The following is a 26,594-nucleotide window of genomic DNA, read 5'->3' as shown; positions in this document are numbered from 1 at the left end:
TTTGTTTAAATTGAACTTGGCAGCAACACAAATAAAAAACACATCTATACATATATTTTCTTCAAAAAGAAATTAAAATAGATTTTTTTTAAAAATAGAGATTAATATACTAAAATATTACTAAGTCCAGCACATTTCACTCCCACATTAAAATCCCACATTAAAATGATGACAAGACATAAAGTCTTGTCATCATCTCTAAAAACCTAAAAGCAAGATTAAGAAGCTCATTTTGTGAAACATAAATTTATATTAATTCCTGCACATACATTGTATTTCTGTGAACAGTACTGCAGTGTGGTGCTGCAGTTGGAAAAGATGGAGTCAGTCACTCTTCAGTGTCACCATCTAAATGTTTTTCATAATGGCCCCTGCCTGTAAGTGATTAAATACTTATTATCTTAACTGAATCAGAAAATAATGCCGGATCAGATACCATGTTGCTGTCTTTAAGCATTCGGCATGCTGAGGTAAGTGAATCTTCATCAATGTGGACAGAGTGCATGCACAGCATAGCATGAGGAAAAGTAACTTTATAAACAGATCATTGTTACGACACTTAGCAGTTACGGAATTGTTGTTGCAGACACACATATGTGGAGTACATGTGGTATCTGTGTTGCAATGCCCATGCCATGGTATTTTTTTTTTTTTACAAATCCATAAAATGTGCCAGACAAGTTTTCCTGGACAAGACATTATGCAAGTCATAGTTCAATATAGAAATGCAATGCAATTACAAAGTCAGTAACATATGGCATTGGTCGATGGCTCATTGTTTTAACAGACATCTACTCTTAATGCCAAACAGGAGCATCTGGAAATAGATGTTATTTTTACACTTATTTCAAACATAACTACAAACAGATCAAATAAATTATTCAAACTTTAATTACATTCTAAGCTGATTTAGCAAGACTAGTTTTAATATTAGGATTGATTGTTATTGTACAATAAAAAATACCTAAACTAAACTGATTGTTTACCTAATAATGCCTATACAACAACTTTTGTTTTTACAGAAGTCTATTTTAATTGTACAAGAATTTTGCGTTGACATGTCTCATCAATGCATCTACAGTGAAAAAATGTGCAAGAGATTGCTAATCATTGATATGAAACTCATTATTGCCTAGAAACTGATGTCTCTCCTTTTTAAAAATAGTGTACAATGTAGCTTATAATTCCAATTCCCTTGCTGTCAACGTAGCTCATGGTCCAATTAAAGCCACTGCAATGCAACATGAAATCAGCTGCAGTAACTGAACCCAAACGACAGTTTGATGAATGTCCAGGAGTCAGTCTGTTAATTTTAGCTGAGACGGTACCCTCATGACGAAGCCTTGCAACACGATCACTCAACACTGAAACTGAGCTCCCATCAGCAGATCAAATAATCTCCTCAGACCACAAAGATCACAAGGTTGGGTCCCTCAGGATTACACAATCTACACACAACAATAGTCCATTAGATTAATCAGAAGCATTGCATCCTACTCCAACCACTGCATTAATCCAGGGAAGTAAATGCCAAGACTGTAAATGTCTAGTTTAGTGTGATGATTTTGCTTTTTGCTTGTTTTTGAACTGTTTGTACAAACTGGGTTTGTGATTTGGTAGCATTTTGTTATTAACGTGTAGAAAATAAAGGAACCAGCACTAAAAAAGAATACTTTATGAATAGAAGAGCATGTTAAGAAAATTGTGTACTAAATAATCGTTAGCTGATGTTTTAAGGAAATGTACTCACAGTCCTATGTATGTTTCCTATCAGAAGAGTAACTAGAAGTTAACAAAATTCTAATCATCTTTAATCCAAGAGATTAAAAAAAATTAAATAAAATCCACTAATTTCATTATAAAAGTGATTCTTAGATTGAGATTTTAGCATCTCTTACGTTCAGCAGCAGTTTAGCAGTCTAATGTGAAGTTTTTTTAAGTAGACAGCATGTATCAATAATGAAACTGCAGGTGTTGTGCGGTAACCGGTTTAGTAATTAAAGGCTGGTGGCAGTGTGAGGGAGGGAGAAGTGGCTGCACTATTGTTTATGTCCAATTATAGGAGAGAAAACACCACAAACCTCTTCTGCACTGCGAGCTGTGAAGAGCAGCAAACAGTGCTCGACACAATGACCGATCTGACGACCTCAGCGGAGCTCAGAGTGCTCACACTAGTGTGTTCGAGAGAGGTGCTGCAAAAGAGAGGCTCTTTGCCGCAAGAGGGGCCTGAATTCCAGACATGTCCTTATTAAGAAAGGCCTGCGAGAGCTCACTGTTTCTCCTCCTGCCTCCCTTGTGTCAACTCAACGCCCTCCTTCCCTCCCTTCAGTGCCTCTCTACCCTCCACCCTCCACCCCTCTAACTCAGAATGTCTCTACCCAAATAAGGGCAGGAGACCAGGGGATGCATGTATGGGAGGAGTGGGTTGGTTGACTGGCTGGAGAGCAGAGGGAGAAAAAAAAGGGGTGTCCATGGGGGAAGAGAGGTGAGCGGTATTGGAAAGGGGAGGGAATGTGGTGAGGGGGGCCAGATTGTTGTCCAATTTAGGCGTCCACTTTGGGGTCTGGAAAACAGTGGGATTGTTCCAGCTGGAATGCAACATCAGCACTGACTCGCTCCAGCATTATGACGCTCAGAGCTCAGACCAAAGGGAGGGCAACGTCTGTTCAGCCATCTTTCAATATGTCCTCTGTGGTTGTTACAAAAGTTAGCTCAGGGTCATTTCTATGATAAAACTTTGAGTCAGTTTTATGAACAGAAATTTAAAAATTTTACTATTTTGAGCTTTACATGATCTAATATTAGTCCCTCGTCAAAAATGTAACTGGAGTGTTGCTTTGATTCTTTCATGCATGTCTGAGGAATCCTTGATTCTCCCATGGCAGCCAGCATTTAGGGATTCGGGGGTGCCTAAATGCTTGCTCTCACAAATCACCACCTATTTCCACAAAACTCCTCGGAGCACCAGTCTCCAGCTGAGCTTCCGCCTCACAGAGCACCCCTACCTCCCACCTTCTCCTCACAGCTCCTCCAGACTAGTGGTAGCAGCAATGAGCAAACAGCTGGTGGAACTGCACATTTGCTGAGTTTATCATACAAACTACTTTTCAGTCCAACGCTCCTAAGAATGGTTGTAAATGACAGTAGCAACGTTATGATGACAAGCTGAAGTTAGTGTTGAAAAGAGCAGGAACTTCTTGAAGAGAAAGAGGCCAATTTCAAGGCAAATTGCTAAGTTATTTTACATTAGGTTGTATATAGACATAATTTTTATAACAAATAAAGGTAACATAGCTACTTAATTGTGCTATAAAGTGGCACTCTGTGTCTGGAAAAGACATAATAAAGCCCCTTTAAGAATTTCTGATTTTGTTGCTGTATAAAGTTTAATGATGTAGATTAAATTAATCAAGATTTTACTAAAATTTTGTTGGATCCATTTTGGTGTGAAACAAAATACTCACAAACTGCAAACATTACAAGGGGGAAAAAAAAAAAAAACTTTAAGTCCTTACAATATGTTCTTTATGATTAACACTAAAACAAAACATAAATGTTAATGAAATCAATTTACTTTAACTTCTAACTTAAATTTAGAAGTCCTCTGTAACTTCACAATCCCATGTGTCAGACATTTGATGGGAGAGTTTCATAAATATCCAGACTGAATCACACTATCCTCTCACACATTACAAAAAAGGAGGAAAAAAAAATCAATAACACACCTCCCCTCCTACTTTCTGGGAGTCACGCCATGAGACTCTGAGACCAACACGCTTCAGAATTCCAATGTGCAGCAGGAATGTAAATAATGCTGTAAAGCTATGCTCCTTGTACATTCACTGAAACAGCACCATTCATGCACCGAAATCCCTCTTCCTATTTTCCCAGCGCACACCAGAGTGATCATATTGCCATCTGTTTTCAGCAATCGGCTTATCTCTACTTCAGATTTAACTACGAACTGGCTGGAGCTGTGCAGAGTTTCCTTTCTCCCTCCTAGACTGGATTGTGTACTAATGAATTCCAGTAATTCATATGAGTCACTCTGAGGCTGCCGGGTCACATGGAGCAAAGCTGTCAATGCGGCCTAAATAAGGTAAGGGATCCCATTGCACATAAAGTAAAAGAGCCTTAAAACCATAACAATCATAAGCAGTGTGTTCAGGTAGTAGGGATCCCTTCAAGTTCCTATTCATTAAAATTGAAGAGATTCCAAATTTGTCATTTTTTTGACTACTACTCTACTTTCTCATCTTCCTCGTAACACAAACATCATGTTCTCAGACTGAATAGATCCATGTCATTTAGATCCATGTCAAAAAACTACTATTGAGAATTACTCCACTGTGTCTGAATACACATTAAAACAAAATTTAACAAATAACAGGACAGGACATAGAAACACGTGCTAACATCTCACCATAAGAACCAGGAGAGCCGACAGAGCCAAACAAGCATCATTACTCACTTGGGCATATACTGCATGCAATAGGTTACTTTTAAGCTGAGGAGATTCATGTGTTTGCTTCACAACCATAAGAGACTTTCAATATTAATGATGCATTAAAACATGAGCTCATGGAAACTGCAATAAATACCAAAAAGAATTACAACAAACAAATCTGTCCATTTATTACTGTGGCTATGTGCAGTCATGGTTTTCTCCAATGCGATGCTTCTTTGTTGCTATCATCTTGTCTCTGTCAACCTTTAACAGTGGTTCAGTTTAATCAATCCAAGTAAAACTGCCAAAATATTCATCTGACCTCAGTCTGTTGTCAGATACATCAGAAATATATAAAAAAACTATAAATGCACTCATAAGCAGTTTAATAAATATTTAAGTTTTTTTTTTCTTTTTTTTTATCTGATCTGCCAGTTCCAATATTTATATTTACATATTACATTATGCTTGATGACATTTCAGGTGATTTTGTAAAAGCAGTGAGACCTTCACAACAACAGCTTCATAACTGCTACAAAATAATAATTTCAACAGTTACAGCTGCATCTCAAAAACTCCAATGAGCACAAAACTCAGATGATATAAAACATATCAGGTACGATATATTCCTATTTGCTTCTTCTTTCCACTCTTTCTAATTTGTTATTCTTACTTTCTGAGATCAGTAGCATTTTTGGTAATACCATATGTGTCTAACGTGAGCTTTGTTGCCGTGATACTCTGTCCTACTGGCTGAATATTACATTAGAATGAAAAATGCAACTTTAGAACTCATAAAGTATGCTGTATTGTCCAACAAGTACTGCACTCCAGACAGTTCTTTGTGATATGAATACTGCACACACTGACAGTGTGACAATGGTATAGTTGTGACATATTGTGCTGCTCCACACATTATAGAAATAACCTGAAAGGGGGAAAACATGATTTCTTCATAAACCGGCCAGAGTCAAAGCAATAATCAACAGTTGTCCAAGGCCCACTCACAAAGAGCTTCAAAAATCCTGAAAATGGCATGCACAACGTTTTTTCTCCCACAAGAAACAATAAGAAAAGTAATGAACTGCAATCCCTCTATGCACACTGACTGCATAACAATCCACTGCTGAAAAACAGAATTACAGCTTGTTTAAAGTTTGTTGCAGAGCATTTGGACAAGGCATTGAAATACAAGATGAAACGTGGTACGTCACTGCACACACAATGTTTGGAAGAAGATTGGTCCTCCACAACCCCCAAAAACGCCATGCCAAAGGTAACATTTTCATGTGGAAACAACATGGTGTGATCTGTCATAAAGCATATCTTAATGCCAGACTAAAGAATAATTGAATAGTAAACTTACTGAGACATTCTTGAGAATAATCTAAAAATGAAACAAGTTTGATTACTGGCCTGACGAACTGAAATGAGCTTACGATCTTTACAGCAATTATGACGATGCTAACTGCAGAAACCCTGTACAGTTAGGTACAAATTTGCTTTGCTTAATGATACCGTGTTTGTCAAAACGGTTTTATACTTGCTTCACATTGTATGAAGAGGTTTATGTTCTTATTTAAGAGAAATGTAAAAAAAAAAATCTAGAACCTTTTCAATCCCCCTCAAAAACTAAGAGAAACCAAGTTCCTATTCACAGCCATGTATACCTCCACTATCATGACTCCAAGTTGAGATGCAGATTGCAAGCAGATTTCCTTCAAATCTGCCTCTTTCAGTGCTGATCCTTCAAAGTTGTCCTCCTTTCATGTTTCTCCTGTCAGATTGTATATTCCTCCTTCTAGTTCCAAACTGCTGCACAGCACGATTTGTTCCTGTCTTTAGAAATTCAGCTTTTGTTTAGTTGCTGTAGGGCTTGTGACAGTTCTTGGCAAAAAAAAACCAGACCGCTGCTGGCGGCCAAAAGCCCCCCTGCTTCGCTGCAACCTAAATACACCTCTGATAAACTTTCGAGTTTACACACAGTAACAAATCCCTGCCTGAAAACTTCTCCACATGAAAACTGCACGTTGTGTCAAGGTTGAGGGGGTCTCACAGATGTAGTCAGCGCTTTTCGTCACAGCGAGACCCCGCAACTCGCAGCCGCGTCACACAAACACACATTTTGAAGGGGAGAAACAACAGGTCTTGGCGGCAGAAGGAGCAGCTGCTCTCTAAGGTCAGATTACAGATAAAGAAAACATTTTAGGTTGCAGGCCAGGAAAGCTCCACTGACAAGAGCTTTATTCCGACCGACACAGAGACTGCAGAGTTAAGGATTTTCTGCAAAACACACACATTTGACTGTAACACAACTGTTCATTTAGGACATGTGCTCAACCAAACTCATGAAATCACAAGTGCCCTCTCAAAATACAGGGAGTCATCACCCTTTCCTTTGCCTCCTGTGTCTGTGTATGGCCCTAATAAATTCTCTCCAGCTCCTCCAATAACTTCCTCCTACTTCCTATCTGGCACGGCACTCAGGAAACAATCAGAGCTGAGAGTAAGAGGAGTGCTGGACAGCCAGCAGCTCACACGGCAAGAGGCAGAGGGAAAATCTGAGACATGCACATCAACACACGCACATACACACAACATATGCGCCGCTTGTCAAGTCAAACATTTGCAGTCTGATACCAGCTGCGGGCCCAAAGAAAACAATGACCCTCACAGTAATGTGTTGCATGCAAAAATTATAATCCACAGCTTCGGTGCAAAACTGTTGAGATTGAAGAAAAACATGAATTAAAATGAGCTAAAATGAGTCATTTTTCTTTTTTTTCTTTAGAAAGTATCACATACTGTGAAAAACAGACAAATTTGAGTGTGGTAAGAACAAAGGGTAGGTAAACACAAGTCAAGTCAGAGCAAAAACATAAGTTTCACTCCCTGATTGCTCTATTTTAATAGCTGATGCTCCTGGCTATGTGGTCTACAGTCCAATGTCACACTTTTAAACAGTTGGGCTTGATTTTAACTGCAAAGGGAAAGACTGAGACAAAGTAAGCCACAGGGCCTTTTTCCCCCCACCAACAGCCTGAATCAGCATTCTAATCGGAAATTTTCCAAGGAACGTAGCGGAGAAGCCATTCTAGCCTGAATTGGTCATTTTGTGGTAAAGGGAGCGGTCACAGGCCATAATCTGTGAAACCTTTAAGACATGAGGCAGAATGCACCCAGCCAATAATTCATCTCACTATATAATTCAAGGCATTAAGAGCAGCCACGGTTTTGATCAGTGTAATATGCACGACAATTTCGCAAGAAAAAAACTGCAACCAAACACAAAAAGCAGAGCCAAATTCTGCGACTTTTGGCACCGTTCCCACAATTGATGCATGTATGATTGTTCAGAATATGAGTGAAATGAATGAGCATTGTGCTTTAGAAGGAGATCATCACCCCCAACCTAAAACACTCAGCACAGAGGGATTAAAGTAGTTTCACATGAGTGCCCTTGGGTCACTGGAGCTCCACAAAGACACACCAGTCCCACACAAAAGCCAACACACACTTATAAAATGCAAGACAGACTTAAGATAGGAGTAAGTCTCCTGTTATCTGTAACAGAGATTGGGATTGCCCTGGATATTCTCTTCTGTGCTCGTCTTCTTTTGACCACATTTTTTTTTTATTTTATTTTTTTTTTTGGTATCATCAGTCCTACCAGTTGGTCTCCAGAGAAAAGAACAACTAAAACATTTAACAAGTTGTGGACAGCTGACACAAAGAGAACACTGTTCTAGGCCACTCCCCGGCTCCTCCCCTGAGTGGTCCGAACAAGAGGCCAAAAGGCTTATCTGTGAAAACCTGATGGTTTGGAGAGTATGTAAACATGTGCAGTGCATGAATATGAATACAGTGCTGATAAATTGTGTTCGAGGGGAATTTGAGAGTGAAGAAGCTTGTTTATGTTACAAGATTTGGTCTAATTTGCTTTGAAACTTTTCACTTTCTTTTTGTGAGTGCAACAAACAGCTCATGTCGTGTTGTCCTCTTCAGAAGAACTCCTCTGCAACTATTATATTCTAAATTGCCACTAAAGACGCTCCGCTAAGAGCTGCAGGCTTTTCTCCTGTGTCCTCACCATACAGACATAAGTGAGGCTGTATTTGTTCACTTCTGGCCCTACAGAGGGGTAAGTGTCCGCCATTTGGACAAGCACTTCTGGGGATGGTGCTAAAAGGCAGCCAATGCCTGCACAAATGGGCACGAGCTCATTAGCTGGTCTTCTGTGGGTTTAGCACAAACGAGTGAAGCAGCTACTGTCGGTCAACAGAGCAATGCAATGCAGTGCATGAAGATGTGCCCCAGCGTGGGAATAACTCAAAGACCATGGATTATTTGCAAAATAATTTATTCACAGTTTGTAGTCATGTATGTAATCCAGATTTTCTTTTTTTTGTTGTTGCCTAGTGAGGAGCACACATGGCCATTAACTGGCTTCGGCAAACAACCTGGAGGAACACAGCTGGGGCATTAAAAACAGACACTAACCCAAAATAATTTAATTGACCCCTACACCCACTGAGTTGTTAAACTTTCTCCTTTGCATTTCACTCTCTCACACAACAACAGAGCAGCTACAAAAAAGAATCTGCAAAAGCAGAGAAAGGAAGAAAAGACCACATTGTACCACGGAGACCCGCCATATTCACACTGCCTAAAAACAAACAGAGGGACTCTGTCACTGTGGCATAACATACTTAATTACAGATTTTATTATTAAGTGACTTGATGAGTCTCAATTATTTACAGATATGCTGTTTTGTTCTGAGGAAGACTTTCATTTTAGCACATTTCATTCACAGTAATCAAATCACATGAAACTCTTGAGTGTGCTTTAAAATACTAAGTTTTTAATTTGACCTATAACTTATCTTCAAAGTAGTCATGAAAAAATTCATGGCATGAGATATCTGTGTCAAGCAAGACTTGTACAAAAACTTTTTGCCCCTTAAAAGAAACACTGAGGTTCATAATCACACAATCTTGTTGAAATGATTTAAACATGTAAAAAATAATAATTGATAGAGTTTAATAATATGTCAGACCAAGAACTAAAAAGACTCATCTTTTCAGTGTGACCAACTAGATGGACTGCATTCTGCTACCAAGTTAAACCTGTTGATTGTCAGTGATACAAATGAGCAGCTCTTATGACTGCACAAATTAGGAATGTTGTTTTGTTTCTATTCCACTCAAAACGTAAAACTCTGTCAAAACGTGAAGCTAGGCTGAACCAAGGGCACATACACAGAGAGGACAGGTGTAGCCCGAGGTTGTATCTAATTATACAATTAGCCTGTTGCATATCCATGCATCTCACATCCTCACCTATGAATTATGTACTTAGTAGGACTTTGCAGAGTATCGTGGCATGCTTTGGCAGTTGAGAAGAGAAAACTCAGAAAGACAGGAGGAACTGAGCATCTTATTGGATAACTTGTTAAAGAAGATTTGAAGTTTGAGAGAGACGCATCAAGTTGAAAATGGTGTAATAAAATTATTTTAAGTTTTTAAAATCATTCATAGTAAAGTTAAAAGTAAAGCTAAGATCATAGAAATAAATAAATAAATACATTCATACACTGGGCAGTTATTCAGTTTAATTATTTACACAAACTTCTAATCATGCTGAAAATTAAAAACATAATTTGATTAAAATAATAGTTTTAATTTTTAAAACTTTGTGATGTTACAAAAAATATTTTATTAAACAGAAGCAAAGATCCCATGGTAAAATTCAATTAATCATAGTAATCATATACTTTGTATATATACTTGTAAAACTGGTAATGTACATTTCTATTGTTTCTTATCTTATTGTGTCGTAAATGTAAATCTACAAAAAAAAAGGCAAAAAAAAAATAATAACATAAAATAAAATAAAATAAAAAAACTAACTGGTCCAAACTTGGTTAAAATTGTTATTTACCAGAGCTTTGATTAACATTGTTTTATGTATGTCTTAAAGTGTACAGACTTGAAAGCAAACAGTGTGTTTTTGTTCCCATTCTTTTTTTATTTAAATAGCAGCGCTACTGGATAAACTGAAGGGAAAGTTACTGAAGATGCTGATAAAAATCTCCCCTGAAATTCTTTTTATTTTATTTTTTTACAACAAATTTGTTTGACAATCTTAAAGTCATCTAGATCAAAACTAATTTGTAACCTTTTATTATTATTATTATTATTATTATTATTATTATTATTATTATTATTAATTAATTAATTAATTAATTTATTTATTTATTTATTTATTTATTTATTTATTTATTTACTTTTAGTTCTGCGTTGAAACGTCGCCTTGACTGAACTGCGCTGAACGATTAGGACCTTGTCTTACCTTCAGGATGCAGAGCTCCAAACCAGTCCGAAGTTATTCCTCCAAATCGTGTCGGTGTCTCTTTGGACCACTTGATATAACTGCTGGAATCCTCAAGGCTGGAAGTGTTGGATCCAGCTGGGAACTCTGCGCGACAGAAAACATAGAACATGTTGGCTCGGTTCTTCTGCGTAAAAACGAGAAACTTTTTTTTTCTTTCTTTTTTTGTAATATAATGTGTGCCAATAAGCGGACATCTGGTGTAAATATGAATATACAGAGGCTGTCAAAGATGCCCCTGCTCTCTGGGAAAGTCAAACACAATCGTGTATCAATCTCCACATATTTTTCTTCCCTCCCAACGCAGGCAGCTCCGCGGAAAAATGTGAAAAATGACAATGATCTGAAAACTTCACCGAGGCAAGCGGCATGAAAAATCTCCCCGCTAAAGGCTGAGAACAGAAAGAGGGAACTTTTGTGGAGAACTTACCTTATTTTTTTTAAATTCTGGCAGTCCCCCTATTCTTCCCAGTGAGGCCAGGTGCGCTTTTTAGTAACTTTGTTATAATTTGGCGCCTTGTTGTTTTCCGTAATATTTGTCAGAGGTTTGACAGTATAAGTGGAATGTTAAGTATGACTTTGGTATGAAATCAACGCACTACACTGGGAAACGAAGGGGGAGGGGAAAGAAAGACTTTTCAAGGAGGAGCCATCGGTGCGCGTCAATCAACAGGCTCATGGGGCCGAGACTCGGTTCCAGGCCGCGCCTACAAATCACTGAACACTGGGGCTTCCGGTCCCGAAACCTGTCTGACAGAGCACACGCAGTTCTGTTCCAGTCAATAAAAATATAGAGAACTTCCTCGAGAGAACATGAATTAAACTTAAAGTTATCTTTATCCCAGAGAAACAATAAAATAAAGCAAAATTGAAAAAGAGTCCTTCCTGTAAGGAATTGAAATGGAAAAGATGTCTGGTGCATAAATGCAAAATTCAGAGCACTGATTTTAAAGTATGTGGTTAAACTAAGAAAGTCACTAGAGTGACTAGTGTGGTACTGTAGCTTCCTGGATGAATTTTTCTTCTGGTACTTGATCAAAAGTGCCACTTGTTGGCAGAAAGTATTAATTTTACTGGTATTTTTAATCTATTGAAGCAAAATTTTAAATTTGTTTGCCCATGTATTGTATATAAGTAGTACAGCAAAGGACAAACCTATGTAAAAATGAAAACTAATATCAAGGAGAGCAAATATTTACACTACTGGCGTGTCATGTGAAGACCATCATCAGTCCAGGACTACAAAGCATCCTATTTTGTAGGTTTATGAAAGGGAATACTTTCTTATTTTACTCACAGATACTACATATATATAGAAAAAATGTATATCTGTGCAGATTTCACTGAATTGATCAAAGTCGTTTGTGATATTCAAAATGTTCTAAATAAATAGAAACAACAAAGTCAAAGTGTTTTTGTGTCAAAACGACTAATTTGGTGCAGATAGAGAAAATATATAGAAATAAATCTAATCTTAGATTTTAAAGAAATGACGTAAAACAAACTCAATGTATCTCACTGCATCTGCACATGACAAATGCAATATTCTAAAGCTAAATTAAAAAAGGAAGATTTTTTCCCCAATATTAAAGTTATTTATCATATTTTATTATTTTGTCTATTACAGATAAAAAAAAAACAACTGATTCACAAAATATTTTGGCAGAGCTGGTGTTTATTGTTAAGTTTTAACCTTATATAAAAAGCTCCAAAATAAATATTACTGCTCCTTATTTGTTATTAACAAACACACTAGATTGACGTTAGGTAATTGAAACTTATATTTGAATGTTTTGCTTTTCTATTGATCTCCATTTTTGTCCATCAAGTCTACCTGGATTTGTAATATCTAACTATTATGCTACAACTTCATCATAAGTCATTATACAGCTTGTCATAATATTTTTGAGCTTCATTCAGTAAGCGTTCGACATCTGCTTTAAAACCTTTCATTTAAATTTTTTCACATAACATATAATGTCTGAAGAATAAAGTAGACTAATTCTAAGACTGATTCTGTTAGAAAGTTATGAGTGTTCAACATCTGACAAATGTTTCTCAGGTGAAACCAGATGAATCTCAGTATCCATCCAGCAACAGCTCCTTCTGTTGGTCACCAATGTGGCTGCAACATCCAACAGTAATGCATGTCTATACATGGAGAATTTATATACACACAATGTGATCTTTCAAAATGAGACAATTTCAGACACTTATGTTGGGAGTTGTTTTGCTGAAAGTCCCATATCAAAAACAGACAATAGGGAAGGTGGGAGGCGGGGGTGGGAGGTGGAAGACTAACTCACCTTACAGCATCTGTTCAAGAGGAGCCGCTTGCTTCAGGGTTCATTTAATTTTGCGAGTTTGGACAACTGCCTGAGCAGGTTCAGGCAGAATACACACCTCTCACTTCTGCTCCAGGCCCTCCGTGCAAACAGGTTTTTCATCCTGAGTGAGGCTTTCGACATGTCAGACGGCAGGAGGAGAAAAGCGTGGGTGTCTCTAAAAATCTTGCAACTGGAATCTGTTTTATTATCTGCCAGCTGCCTGCTCTCTTCTCGCAGCAGATGATACAATCATAAAACATGTTTTATAACTGTTCTGGCAGATCCCATAAGGTTTTCTGTAAAGGATTTTACTCAGAGGACAATATGTGTCTGCAATCAGGAAGGTTTAATTCACACACATTATTCCAATAAGCACATCAAACAAAGGCAAGGTGAAGGAAAAATACAAGATTTTTCACAAATTCTGACAAAAAATGGTGTAAATAGAAAAAAAATCTACAACAGCTTACATTAGACCAGATTGTGTTAAATATACAAAGATTGAATCATCACACATGAATAGAAACCTACAAAAATAAACACAAAGATGCTACAGATCTTTTACGAATATCACTTTAACCATGACACCTTTTGTTTCATAGTCATTACATTTAGGAAAAATTGAGGGATACAGGAAGCCTAAATATCATAATTATTAATGGTATAATCAAAGTAAAACAGAGCCAAATGTCACAAATTTTTCATCTACATTATTTGTAAGATATTTGTCTTTGAGAAAACACTGTGTCATTTGGAAAATGAAGTTTTTGGTTTATTTGTTTTCACAGTTTTTGGTTTATTTCTTTTCACAGTGACACAAGAAACAAGAAACTCTTCTACTGCTGGACCTAGATAGGAACAGGATACAAAACAACATGAAATAAAAAACAAACAACAACAAAAAACAAAACAAAAGAAACACATAAAATTGAACATCTTTAAAGACTAATTTTATTACCTGTTTCTTTACATTTTAATTGTGACATTTTGTGATAAACTCTAATTCTGAAAATTCATGTTAAATCAGACTAAGCTACAAAGGTTGAACTTGCTTCTGACACCTGCAGGAGGAAATCTGAATAGCAAAGAGGTGGCACCGCTGCAACAGGTATCCACTGCTGGTTACCACTACTCACAGGTTACAGTAGTTGTTAAACTACCGTTGGTAGTAGTGCTTGTGCTAACACTGTAGTGCTTGTGAATATCTTTGGATTATTCACAAGCAATTTTCCCATCAAAGCTGGAGAGTGCGATGGCAAAGGCCTGGACGGCACACATGGGGTAGTTATAGTCCAGAGTAAATATGTCGTCAGCTATCCTTCCAAACTGCATCACAATGTAGTCCACTGGAAAAAATCAAAAATATATTAGGAACTCAGAGCTGATCAGAAGAAAGTGGGATACAAATCACTTACAGTGCCGCCAAAATGAATTTGCCACCTTAAAGATTTCTTGTTTTTGCCTTTTTTCGTCGATAAAATTATTACTTCCAATACAATCCTTGGTATGCATAGATTACAGTTTAACAGGCGTCTGAGCTGCATTAAGCCCGAAAGCCTTTAGAGGTGATTTTCCACCAACAGTCATGTAGGGTTATGCTGAAGAGCACAGGGGTTATGCAGCAGGACAATGACATGAAGTTGACCTCTGAATGGCTGGAAAAAGTAGGTTGTGGAGCACTCTAGTCAAAGTACTAACATAAATCTGATTTAGATGTGCTGGAATTACTAAACAGGAAACTCATGCTAAAACGCACTTGAACTAAAACAATTCTGCAAAGAAGAGTGGGTTAAAAAATTCCTCCAAAAAGATGTAGAAAATTGATTTCCGAACTACAAGAGGGTGTCACAACCATTCGATAGTTTTTTCTTTAATGAATGAAACTGAATTATTTTTTGTCTGATACTAAAACAAAATATATCTACAGTAGTAGGAGGCCAGTACTTTTTCACTTGTAAATGTGCTTGGCAACCAATTTTTGAGGGATTGCTAAAGTAAACCATATACACTCATCTGATCTTTTGTGTCTTCCTTGAACTTGTTTTGATAGTAAACCACTTTGTATTTCATTGTCCCACACATCCACATCTGGTTCCAAACAAACCAGACTGTTTGTGGGAAAAAGACAGATGGATATGGAGTACTCACAGTCCTTGTTGTGAACTATCTGGAAGTTCTTGACGGAGGCTTGTGTGACTCGGCCGTTGAAATTCAGCACATGAGAGGCAGTTTCTTCGTTCCACACGGGTGTCTTGTTGTGAAGCTCAATCAGATTTTCCATCCTTCTATTCTGGTACCTTACCAACAAGCCGTCACATTCCTGTGGTCAATTGGCAAAACATAAGTCAGTGAGCATCAAGAAAGAGCAATAAGATTTTACCCACTTGCCTTGTTCTTTTCTCATAACAAACAGAACCTAAATCAAGCTGTTAAACATCTGGCTCTTCTGCTGGCAGCCAGCTTTTGTAAAAAAGGGTATTTTTGTTCATTTGCATATTTAGTTTTTAATTTGGTTGTTCTGTTTTTGTGTGGTTGTTTTCTTAAAAAAACAAACAAAAAAAAGAAAATGCTGGGAATGCTTTCAAGCCAAAGTTTAGAAAAATCTTTTGCTGAGTACGGAAGTGAAAAAGTTTGTTCAAGCAAACAGATATAATTGGAAAAAGAAATGAGCCATGATCACAATGTAATGGGGTGTAAATTTTCATAGAATCCCCTTAAAATACAGTATAACTGTAACTAATGCAGAAGAAGTGGTGCAGGGAATGTTTTAAATTTCAGCTCAGTTGCATGAGTCAGCCTATTTTCAATTACGCTATCCCAACATGCATAGCATTCAAAGAACATGGAGTGCATCCAACAGTTTGATGCTTGTAATGCCTACTTTAAGTTTTGTGTGGTTTTTCAATGTTTGTCTTGACTTCAGTTTTAGCTTACATTTTTTAAACATTTTGGACAATCTTTTACAAGTTTTACTTAATATTTTTTGTATTTCTATTTTTTTCTGTTATTGCTTAGGCCTTGGCATACATTTCAGGTACAATTTTGTTGTTAATGAGTCAAAAACATTTATTAAACGCTCAGACAGGAGTAGGAGTGCTCCGAGACCTAACTAATAATATTAGTTATTTAACCTGTGCTTATGCCAGAAAATGAGCTGTAGGTATACAAGTCAGTTCAGCTGAAAGAAAATGAAATTATGTCATTTTGTGTAGGGTGAAGTTTCTGATGAAGCTTACATTTCTGGGCCTGAGTGGGACTCTCTCATTGTCCTTGCTCATTCCTGGAATGATGACCGTCATCCGTCTGGGCCCTTTCATTCCAAGGACATTTGTTTCCTGAGGTGAGAAACAACCAGATTCAAAGTATCTACATTTCTTCTCTTCAGTATTCAGATCAGAATAAATCCCCATAAAGTAGCAACCAATAAACTGTAAGGAACTCACATAGATGATGCCAGCTAACTCTTGCCGTGCATTAGACATGTCTGGAAGAGCTCTTTCTGGATTTAGAGCGTTATCAAACACTGTGAATTTAGTTCCCATTAAATTGGACCTGGTTAAGAAAAGATATATTGACTTCTACAAATAGATTTTAAAAACATCATTATTCAGTTTGTCTGACTTCTTCTGACATACCTTAGTTTTCCCACAAAGTTCTCACCACCTCTTGATAAGTCTGTGGCATCAATGGAGATGAGGTAATTTGAAGTTGTGCTTTTCTTTCTTTTCCTTCCAGCCAACAGGAATGTCTAAGAAAGGTAATCACAATGAGCCACATTAGATCCTAACAAAGAAGGCTGTCAATGTTAAAAGGTGTTTCATCTTGCTGAATGATTGTTTTGTTGTAATTTTGTCGTGCATTACAGAATCTCTGAAATGTTAGATTAAGTGGGCAGATTGGCCTACCTGAAAGTGACTTTAAATCACTTTCAAAACAGCTTTGACTGGTCAAACACTTCCACTCCTATTCACAGTTTTTATTTTGAGTCTGGTATTTTTAGTTGGTTCAGAAACTGCTTCTCAAAACAGAAGACAATTCATGAGAAGGTGTGGATGCTTCTCAGAGCCATTGTGTGCAACAAGAGGTTCATCATTCACCCACGCTCTTTTTGTTTTCAATATATGATGCTGTGTTCTCTTTAGGACATTACTATCAACATGTATTTCATGACAGTTTTATATTCCTTTAATAATTTACAATCTGACGTTATGGAGCATTTTTGCTTTGAAAAGGTTTTATATAGAACAAATCAAATAATAAATCAAATAATAGTCGAGTAATAATACTCAACTATTGGATGATTAAGAACCTGATGTTAAAATACAACATAGACAATCTTTCGTTCCAACTGAGGAGAGAGGATGGCCGGTGTTACATTTTAAAACCTGACAATGTCTTTGCTGTTTGGACTAGGCCTGTTATCTGTAGCATCACCAGGTATTATTGTTTTCCCACAAAATACCAAACAATGAATGTTTTCTTAACTGAAATTTGGTTTTGATTTTCTCTGTTGGCAATGTAAATAATCTGTCTATAATGCACCTTGCTTTTCTCTTTCTGTGAACAGAGTTAGACAGTAACCTAAAAAGGAGCAGGCTAATGCAGGTAATTTTCTGGTAAAATGATTTCCAACTTTGTAACTACCTTAGGCCGTAGTTTTATCATTTGTAGACAATAAGGGTGCAAATGTCGATGATTTTTTGGCCAATCACTGATCTTTGCAAAGCCTGCCCTCCAAATTCCGATTATGGCTTATATGATTTTTTTTTTGTTTGTTTGTTTGTCAGAAAATATACTAAATATCACAACACAGTTTTTAAATTGGCAACAGTGGAGTGACTATTGTTAACCTAGCAGATGCAGACGTGACCTGGTGGCTGAGTTTGTCAGTCAACCATCTTCCTGCAGAGCAGAAAGGGATAGTGGCTGTCAAACCTTTGCAGAGGCAGATAAGATTAGAGGATAGGATTCATTCCACAGGTAACTGTCGGCTCATTCTCACCTGATCTCCCAAACTTAAAAAAATCAGACCGATTTATCAGGGCACCTCTCATGATTCTTCTAAGCACCTGAATGTCAGTTATTATCCTTTTTTTAACTTCAGGAGATTATGGTAGTCAACATTTTAGACATTATAAAATATTTAATTTTACTTTGTATTCACTCAGTAATTCATCCTCAGCTTTTGGACAAAAAGCATAATTTATTTTTCTTTTTGTCCAAAAATAAATTATTTCTAATTTATTGACCAATCAACACATTTCCCCCAATTTATCAATGGGTGTTTCCTGACCTTTTTCTCATTGTCTAGATGAAGATAATACAGAGGATAGAGGCTCTTATCCACTCCTCTCTGGTCCCGAGTCACTCTGCATTTCACCGTCACACCCTGTGGAGCTGGCTCCATCACAAACGTCTCCAAGTCGTCAAACTCAATCTCAGGTGAGGGAGCTCTCTCCTGATTATGGGACAAGGAATTAGTACATTTTACTGCATTACTAACTCTAAATGTTTGTCGTGCTGTTTTATTACTATAACATAATTTAAATAAGCGTTTACTTTTTTTGGAAAAGCATTTTTAGAATTTAAGCTACCTTCTTCTTCTTTCCTTTAGCCTTTTTCTTCTTTGTCTTCTCTTCTTTCTCTGATTCAGATTCATCACTCTCTTCTACCTTTGCTGTAAGAGAAGACACATTCATTAGACAGGTTGACAAACCCAAACAGTGGAAGAAATGTCAAGCTAAATTGCCTTTTTTCTTTGTCTTTTTGTCTTTTTCCTTATCTGCTGTTGTCTGAAACATAGATGCCGAACCAGCAGTTGATTTCTTTTTTGATTTGCTTAACTTTGTCTCTTCTTCACTGTCATCACTCTCTGATTTGGCAGCTGTTTGGTAAACACAGATCTTAGTTGAATTTCATGCACTTATAAAAACAAATGTCTTTGCTAAGATTGTGCTCTTTACTCAAAAGAACAAGTAGTTAGTATAATATACAACTAATACCAGTTGTTTACATAAAGTTTATTCTGATTTTATGCCAGACAGTGTGTAAAAGAAATCTGGAGGTCTTTCCAGTAAACATTTGGTTTTATCTGTGTATGCAGCTACACAAAATATTAAACATTAGAAAAAAATATGTTATGGTTTTAGAATTAGTACAGTAAGGAAAATCTATAAAATATTAAGTATTGAATTACCTTTCTTTTTGCTTTTAGATGATTTGTCCCCATTTATCATAAACATTGATGCAGGTTCTTTCTTCTTCTCCTTGTCCTTTGATTTTGACTTTTTATCTTTGCCATCAGAATCTTTGTCCTCTGAGAATAGGAAAACAGTAGAGTAAAAAAAAAAACAAAAAAAAAACTATTTACCCATGAAATCGATAGGAAATAATCCTTGGAATAAAAACCAGTAATAATAACACATTTTGAAATAACCAAACATTAAAAGACAGAGGGATAGGAGTTGTTGAGTTGTGCCAAACCATCCAAAGTCAAATTAGTAACATATTGAGGGTGGGACAGATGTGGAACAACAACAGTAATTTTGAGCATAAAGTCTCGATTTTGCATGCATTTAGTTTGACATCTGCTTTTGCTGCTGCTGCAAGCTGTTTTTGTCATATTCAAGAATTTAAGGAATGCGGAAAGAATTAAGGCTTAACAGCTATTTGACCATATTTAGATGTCAAATGCATTTTTTCGCCTTTTTTTCGTGGGGAAATTGTTTAGGAAGCAGATTTAATGGCCTCTTGTTACATGAGGAAGTCGTTTTTCTTCTGTGTAGATTCCAAAAACACAAGCGACTGACTGAGTCTCAGAATGCAAGGCTTGTGTGAAGAATTCAAAACTCCCCACTCAAATTGGTGCCATAAGATCTGCGTCTTCAAAACCTCGATTACACCCACAGTCATGTTAACACTTGCTCCCAAAACCAGTTCCACGGTAGTGAATCTGATAGAACATGCCCCAACACTTAGCTCTGCTAACAAACGACTTCTTAAAGACGTGTTTTGTCTGTGTGATGTTGATAGTAACAAACTTTAGGGCACTTCAGGACTGAAAGCCCTTAGACTGATAGTAAATAAATTAGAGATTTTAGCCTAATGAAATCTTTTCAAACAATTTCTTTCAAAATTCATGTGTCATATCTCTATGGGTTGTACTGGAGCAGCGGATACTAACCGAGCCAAAGCTGCATAATGATGAGTGTGATATTTGAATTTTCTCCCTTTTTGTGAAAGAGGAGAGGTCGTATTGCCCCTGATTATATTATTATAACTTGCCCTATAAACAGGATGCACAAAACACAAGTATGAAATCAGGTATTGTTTTCTTTTAAGAACATTATGACAGTGCTTCTTTATGAGACAGTATTCTGTTCAGAATGATCCAACATGTTTTGTGCTGAAACTTTAAAGGTTGATAGGAGAAAGTTTTAACATACAAAATGAAAAAGGGAAGTAATTAAAATAATTTCTAGAAGAAGAACAAACATTTAAAAATAAGAGATGCATTTTTTAAAAAAAAAATCTACAGTTTTATTTTGTACTTCAAAAATCTTCTTTGGAATACTTTAAGATGTAGAGAAAAGCATTTGCTTTTGCTACATATTCAATTATTTGTTAACACAAATCCCAAATCAGTTTCTCAAATAGCAGCAACTGGGCATTTTGGCATTTTGAATTGTTAAAGCTCAAATTGAGAGTCACAACATGAAAGAAACAAGGGCTAAGTGGCTTTGAACATGTTGCTGTTTTTGGTGTCAGATGGGCTAATCTGGGTGCTTCATAAAACTGCTGGTCTCCTGGGATTTTTGCATTCAATCTTCTCAAAGTTAGAGAGAATGGCAAAAAACAGAAAAAAATATCCAGTGAGCAACTGTTGTGTTGACAAAAAGGCCTCAGAATGACAGAAAGGCAACAGCAGTTCAAAAACCACTTCATTACAACAAAGGTATGCAGATTAGCATCTCCAAACACACAAACCTTGAAGCAAGCTGCTGCAGCAAAAGACCACACTAGTCCTACTCTTGGCACTAAGAACAGCTACAAATCACACAAATGCCAAAATTTGGACAGACTCAGGAAAAATAAAAGTTATCTCTGATAGAGACCTGATATTACAAGCAACATTCAGAAAGTTTGAACCAAAATCCGAGGAATGTTTCTGACACCTTGTTGAATCTAAAACGCAAAGAAATAAAGCTGTTTGGAGGGTAAAAGAGTTCAACTGAGTTCTAGAAAGATATCTCCATAAAGTTACACAATTGTGCAACATAAAGTTGCACAATTATATATATTTTTTTACTTATCAAGTATGTTTATTTAATTGTTGTTTTTTTTTTTTGTTTTGTTTGTTTTTGGCTAACAACCATCACTTTTGGTTGATCAAAGCCTTCTTAAAAAAAGGTGAGGCTATTATTTCAACCTTTAAAAATAAGTATTACAATTTTAAAATCTTCCTGATTTTATTTAGAATTTCAATTTCTTATCTCTGGTTTAATCTGCACCTTTACACTGTTGCTCCTACTGTCAAGGCAGCATTTCCACTTACTCACCATTACACAATAAAATAATCCGATCCGCTTACCTACAGTCTGGTCACATAACTGTTGTTTTAAGCACTTTAATGACTTGGACTGCTCTGAGTTGTAAAATTTAGCAGTGTTGACTAACAGCTAGAAGATTCTGGGTTTTCTCCAGTTTTCTCTCTGGAAGCTGTGATTAGAAGTGGAAATAGATGTGTGTCTGACATAGGGAGTCTTATAAGAGTGTGTTTGCTTATTATTAGAGAACAGTGCACTCATATTCCCACCTCAGGTAAGTAAGTAACTTGAAAAAATGTCTAATGCCAACCTCACAATGGACAAACCACTGAGGCTCTAACCCTACCCTAACCCATATTATTTTTTTTATAGCTTAGAATAAAATAATAATGGCATATATTAGATTATTGCCATCATTTAAGAACATATCAAGGCTACCATTTTAAATATCCTATAAACATCATATATATATGATCATGGATGTTATGTTTTTGTCATACTACATTACTACTCGTAGTTTTTGTGCTTCTAATAAATTACGATGACCTAATATTGCTAAATAACTGACACAGGTAAAATATATGTGAACATTTTAATGTCTTTGCATTTTATTGTACCTTTAGTTTTAGATTTTTTCTCCTTGGTATTACTTGCAGATGGAGAATTCTCCTTTGCTGTTTTTTTCTTTGTTTTCTTTTTTGGGGTATCCTCCTCCTCCTCATCATCCTCTTCAGTGTTTGAGGCTGGAAAAAAAAGCAATTAATTATTATTTAACTCTTTGATTGATACACGCATTTTCAAAATGTATTGGTAGTAACATAAACATAAAGTGTGTGGTTTAAATACTTTTCACACTATTTTAAACATTATTAGCTTCATAACATAATTATCTTATAGTCCCATTTTAATGTTCTCAGAAAACAAGAAAGAACATGTATAAAATATGGAGAAACTAATTTTTAAAATATGGACTTTTGTAATAAGTGTTCTGATAGGCAATTAGGCAGGGTGATGTAGCAGTGTAAGAAAATCAATATTATCTTAATTTGGCCAAAATATTACTTAGACAGTTATGCTACAAGGCTAATGAAATATCTCCACCATGTTTCCACCATTCTAACTAACTGTAGTGTCCAGTGTGTTGACTCACATTTTTTCTTTTTTGGAGCACTTTTGGCTTTCTTTTTTGGCTCTTTTTCTTTATCCTTCTCAGGTTCCTCTTTATCTTTTTCTGGTTTCTTTTTCTTTACTTTTTTTCCACCTATAAAGTTTATGAGTTGTCAGATCTGCCTCAGAAAACATATTTTCCATTTTTTTTATCACTTTCGTAGAAATAGTTGAAATAATTCTCACTTTGAGTGGTGGAGGCATCATCTTCTGCTGCATCTTCACTCTTCTTTGTCTTAGTTTTCTTAGGTTTGCCTTCACTTCCGTTGAGTTTGGCTTCAGAGCTACCGTTGGGCTGTTCTTTCTTCTTTTTTGGCTTCTTTGCGTTTTCTGCTGATAAATCTTAGTTAGATGTGTGGGTTTGTAGGTAATGACATTAGAGCTGAGATGCAATGACATCTTAGGTCTCAAAAACATAAATATTTAAGAACTCACCATTAAAAAGTCAGACGTATGGAGAGAGCAAGGGTAGGAGAATACAAGCAAAATTAAGACAAATTGCATAATTTATCTGAGTAACATTTGTTGAGTTTAAGTGAATAAGCATCTCATTATTGGTTTATTTAATATCAGCAAGGATATCCAGCAGTAGATGCTGAAACTTATTTCTAGCATTGAGTAATTTATTACTATTTCTAATAATACAGTGTTGTTGTATTCAAACTTGCAAAAACCTATTTTCCTGCCTTATTCCCCACTTATACTTAAAAAAATATAAAGTAGACACATTGAGGTGATTCGCTAATGCTTATGTACTGTTTTATTGTTATGTCTGATTTAATATACAAACTCAGGTTTGCAGTAAGACATGCACCTGCTGTACTGCCTACATTTTAAGATGTAAAAGTGTCTGGAGACAACATGTTATCTAAACATATTTTAATTTCATTTATTCAAACATTCTCATTTGTTGCAGAATATCATAGTGCATTTACAACAATATCAATATCTATGTGGGGAGGTGCATATTTTCTTTAGAATAACCCAAATTCTTGTATTTTCATGGTTTCCAAAATGAGCTACTGTCATGACCCAAGGCTCAAATGACACTTTGACACTTTTTATGACATTTTTCTTCCTATGCAATCATTTGTACAAGGGATAATGTTCCCCAGAGGTTGATGAATGTATAACCCAGTATTTTCCTTTAGCTTTGCACCAAATGACTCGTACAAGATGTCACAGTGTTACAAGTTGTAAGGTCAGTGTGATTGCAGTTGGCGGAAACACAGGGGGTAATCCTATTAGGTTCAGATCCTGCATCCATGGAGACTATTTGTGTCTGCAGAAAATACAAACTCAGATTGATGTGAAGTGTGCTCCAATGTGACAACCACATTGTAATGAGTTGTTGTTTCCCAGAAGTTGAAAACTCACATAGCAAAATCAAGGCAATCTGCCCATTTTAAATTAAACATACAACTTAAAATCTAATAGTTAAATCTTTGATCAAATATTATATATTTAACAAAAATGTACTTGAAACACCTATAAAAGTGCTCAAAAGGCTTGCATAAATATCAGACAATTGAGATATCAACATTTATTAAGCTCTAATTTAATAATTCTGCAGTACTGGATGAGTAAAATGACTTTAGCTGGATTTTGCTTTCCTTGTTCAGTAGTACTCACATATAATGTCAAAATGACACTTGATTCAAATTACTTTTTTTCCTATTCATGATGAAATCATTGAAATGGTCCAGTAGAATGAGCCATTACCTTTAGCACAATGTATTAATTCACTGGTTTAACTCATATGTTAGCATAAGTAAACCAAATTGTTATCACAGATATAAGTAGAAGACGCAACAATTCTGTTTCTGAAATGACTTTGAAGTCTAATCAACATAAAAATCTAAACAAAGGCCAATTTCTTTTGTCTTTTGTGTGACCATCTTTTCTAGTTGCAAATTAAAGTTGGCATTTTGAAAATATATATGCAAAAAAATCAAAGACATTCTAGCCAATTTCTTACCTTTTCTGCAGACATGGCTTGCTCTCCAAATTAGGATGCACTATTGACTCTTTTTCAATTAATAGAAAGTAGTAAAAACCAGATTCTCACATAGATAAAAGAACGAGAAAGCCCTGAACTTAGTGTGATGTCTCTATCAGCAGAAAGTTGCTAATAGGATTTATGTGTAAAGCCATCTGCTCTGCAAGAAACACGTCAACAGGAGAAACCAAGGCAGCCTCAGGAGGAGGGACCTGAGTTGTTTGTCATGTAGGTCAACATTTAGTAGAAGAAATGTACTTTTTTCCCAAAATAAAGCTGCAGCTTCTCCGCAAATCCTAAATCTCAAGAAAGCAATAAGTGACAATGAAGGACCCAGTCTATTGTGCAGAAATTCTTCCTTTTAGAAATCTTCCTCTGACCAAACTACTAAATATTTGAAAATAACTCTGAAAATGTGTAAAACTTAAAAACTTTTACTAACTTGGTAGAAATTAAGAGATGAGCAGAGAACTTTTAACACATCATCTCAATTGGATCAAGAAAACTTTAGAGATTCTCTGCCCTGGAGTGACTCTGCGCATGTATGGATGGCAAGAACATAAAGAAGGATTACGAGAGGCAAAAAGTGTGACATCATCCTTTGGTAAGGAGGTCATTGTCCTGCAAATGTCTTCAATGTGTGCCACAAGATTATTTTTCATTATTTATTCATGTGAACTTTTAGAATTTACAAATAGACACATTTTATAACTCTGCGACTCCTCCAGAAGATTAACCCACTTGTAGACAGCAATCGCCATTCTTCAAAGAACAGGTCAGGTTGAGTATGGTCAGTGTAAAGTAGGTCTGCCTGACAGCAGCATCTTACTGGTTAAGCAACACTTGGCCGGGAACTTTGGAAAGAGGGTGTGGTGAGGCGTTTACACTCATTCAGAAAACCACAAAGCTTCACAAGTGATGGAAGACACAAAGAAAATAATATAACCAGTAAACTAAATACTTCCAGAGAAATACCTGAGCCAAGTTTTTATAAGCCATAGACAAACTCTAAGCTGGTAATTACCTAAATCTCTTTTCGCAAGGTGAAGCTGGAGGAGCAGAGCTGATGCTAAAAGAGGTCAAACCCAGGTTTTACCTCTTTATGCAAATAAATATGTCACTACAAGCGAATCCTTTCTCCTCACATAGTTTGGTGGAAAGGTGTCACATGATCCCCCACACCACCACCATCAACAACAATGCACACACACACACACACACACACAAACACACACACACACACACGCACACCTGCACGCACAGACACACGCACACTCCTCACACACCATCACATCAGGATGTTCTGAACCTTAAAGCAGAGATACTTAGCCAATCATTTTTACCATTTTTGGTAGAGTTCAGACGTGATAATTTTGATTTTGAAAATTTCCATTTAGAAATAGATTGGTAAAGAGGGAAAATCATAATTTTTCTATAGCAGCGAGGAAAAGCCTCTCTGGTGTTTCTTGTAACAGCTTAAAACACATTAATTTGTTCTTGCTTTTCATTATTTGAAATGTTTTTACATTTCAAGTAATTGATAATTCTTGTTCTTTTATTGTTAAAGGACTTGTGTAATACAATTAATAATTGAAATACAAATCACGAATTATAGCATATAAGTGAACAGATATTAGACCAAAAAGAAAAGAAAACACTGAACATATTAGATGTTTTTGTACTACAAAATTGCTAAATTATGTTCTGCAATAATATT

At 36.2% G+C, this 26,594-nt stretch overlaps 2 protein-coding genes across 12 annotated transcripts in view; both read right to left on the bottom strand.

Annotated features, from left to right (window-relative positions):
• Window positions 1–11,450, bottom strand: part of tead3b (TEA domain family member 3 b) — a 36,615-nt gene extending 25,165 nt beyond the window's left edge. For 7 of the 10 annotated variants that reach the window (XM_015043524.1, XM_015043525.1, XM_015043527.1 and 4 more), the window contains exons 1-2: window positions 11,269–11,449; window positions 10,800–10,925 (exon numbers count right to left, since the gene is read on the bottom strand). The gene's annotated coding sequence lies outside the window, so the exon portion shown is untranslated. Of the gene's footprint in view, window positions 1–6,117; window positions 6,508–10,799; window positions 10,926–11,268 lie in introns of those variants that run through there. The other 3 variants (XM_015043520.1, XM_015043522.1, XM_015043521.1) reach the window with 2 other exon arrangements.
• A 1,694-nt stretch (window positions 11,451–13,144) lies between these two features.
• LOC106954210 (TUB like protein 1) lies at window positions 13,145–25,054 on the bottom strand. 2 transcript variants are annotated; one of them, XM_015043519.1, is made up of 13 exons: window positions 24,857–25,054; window positions 23,065–23,197; window positions 22,862–22,972; window positions 22,329–22,454; window positions 19,362–19,481; window positions 18,915–19,049; window positions 18,760–18,842; window positions 18,459–18,623; window positions 16,801–16,913; window positions 16,609–16,717; window positions 16,402–16,500; window positions 15,314–15,485; window positions 14,131–14,511 (listed from the first exon to the last, which is right to left on the bottom strand). In XM_015043519.1, the coding sequence occupies exons 1-13, from the start codon at window positions 24,869–24,871 to the stop codon at window positions 14,378–14,380; spliced, it is 1,515 nt and encodes a 504-aa protein (XP_014899005.1). In that variant the 5' UTR covers window positions 24,872–25,054; the 3' UTR covers window positions 14,131–14,377. The 2 variants fall into 2 exon arrangements, 1 of the variants encoding a protein (XP_014899005.1); XR_001426321.1 differs by lacking the exons at window positions 22,862–22,972; window positions 23,065–23,197; window positions 24,857–25,054 and adding an exon at window positions 13,145–13,154 and having other exon boundaries at window positions 14,298–14,511; window positions 22,329–22,410.
• Between the last annotated feature and the right edge of the window lie 1,540 nt (window positions 25,055–26,594).

The sequence above is a fragment of the Poecilia latipinna genome, unplaced genomic scaffold (genome assembly GCF_001443285.1).
Source record: "Poecilia latipinna isolate Pla-1442-1.1 unplaced genomic scaffold, P_latipinna-1.0 Scaffold637, whole genome shotgun sequence".
NCBI lineage: Eukaryota > Metazoa > Chordata > Actinopteri > Cyprinodontiformes > Poeciliidae > Poecilia > Poecilia latipinna.
This window is presented reverse-complemented; position numbering and strand designations above follow the sequence as displayed.

Bases quoted from the DNA above. Each gene is read 5' to 3' on its own strand.
- LOC106954210 (XM_015043519.1), bottom strand. The intron at 22,973-23,064 runs GTGAGAATTATT...TAAACTTTATAG, and splicing joins TGATGCCTCCACCACTCAAA to GTGGAAAAAAAGTAAAGAAA. The intron at 19,050-19,361 runs GTAATTCAATAC...TTTACCAAACAG, and splicing joins ATCTAAAAGCAAAAAGAAAG to CTGCCAAATCAGAGAGTGAT.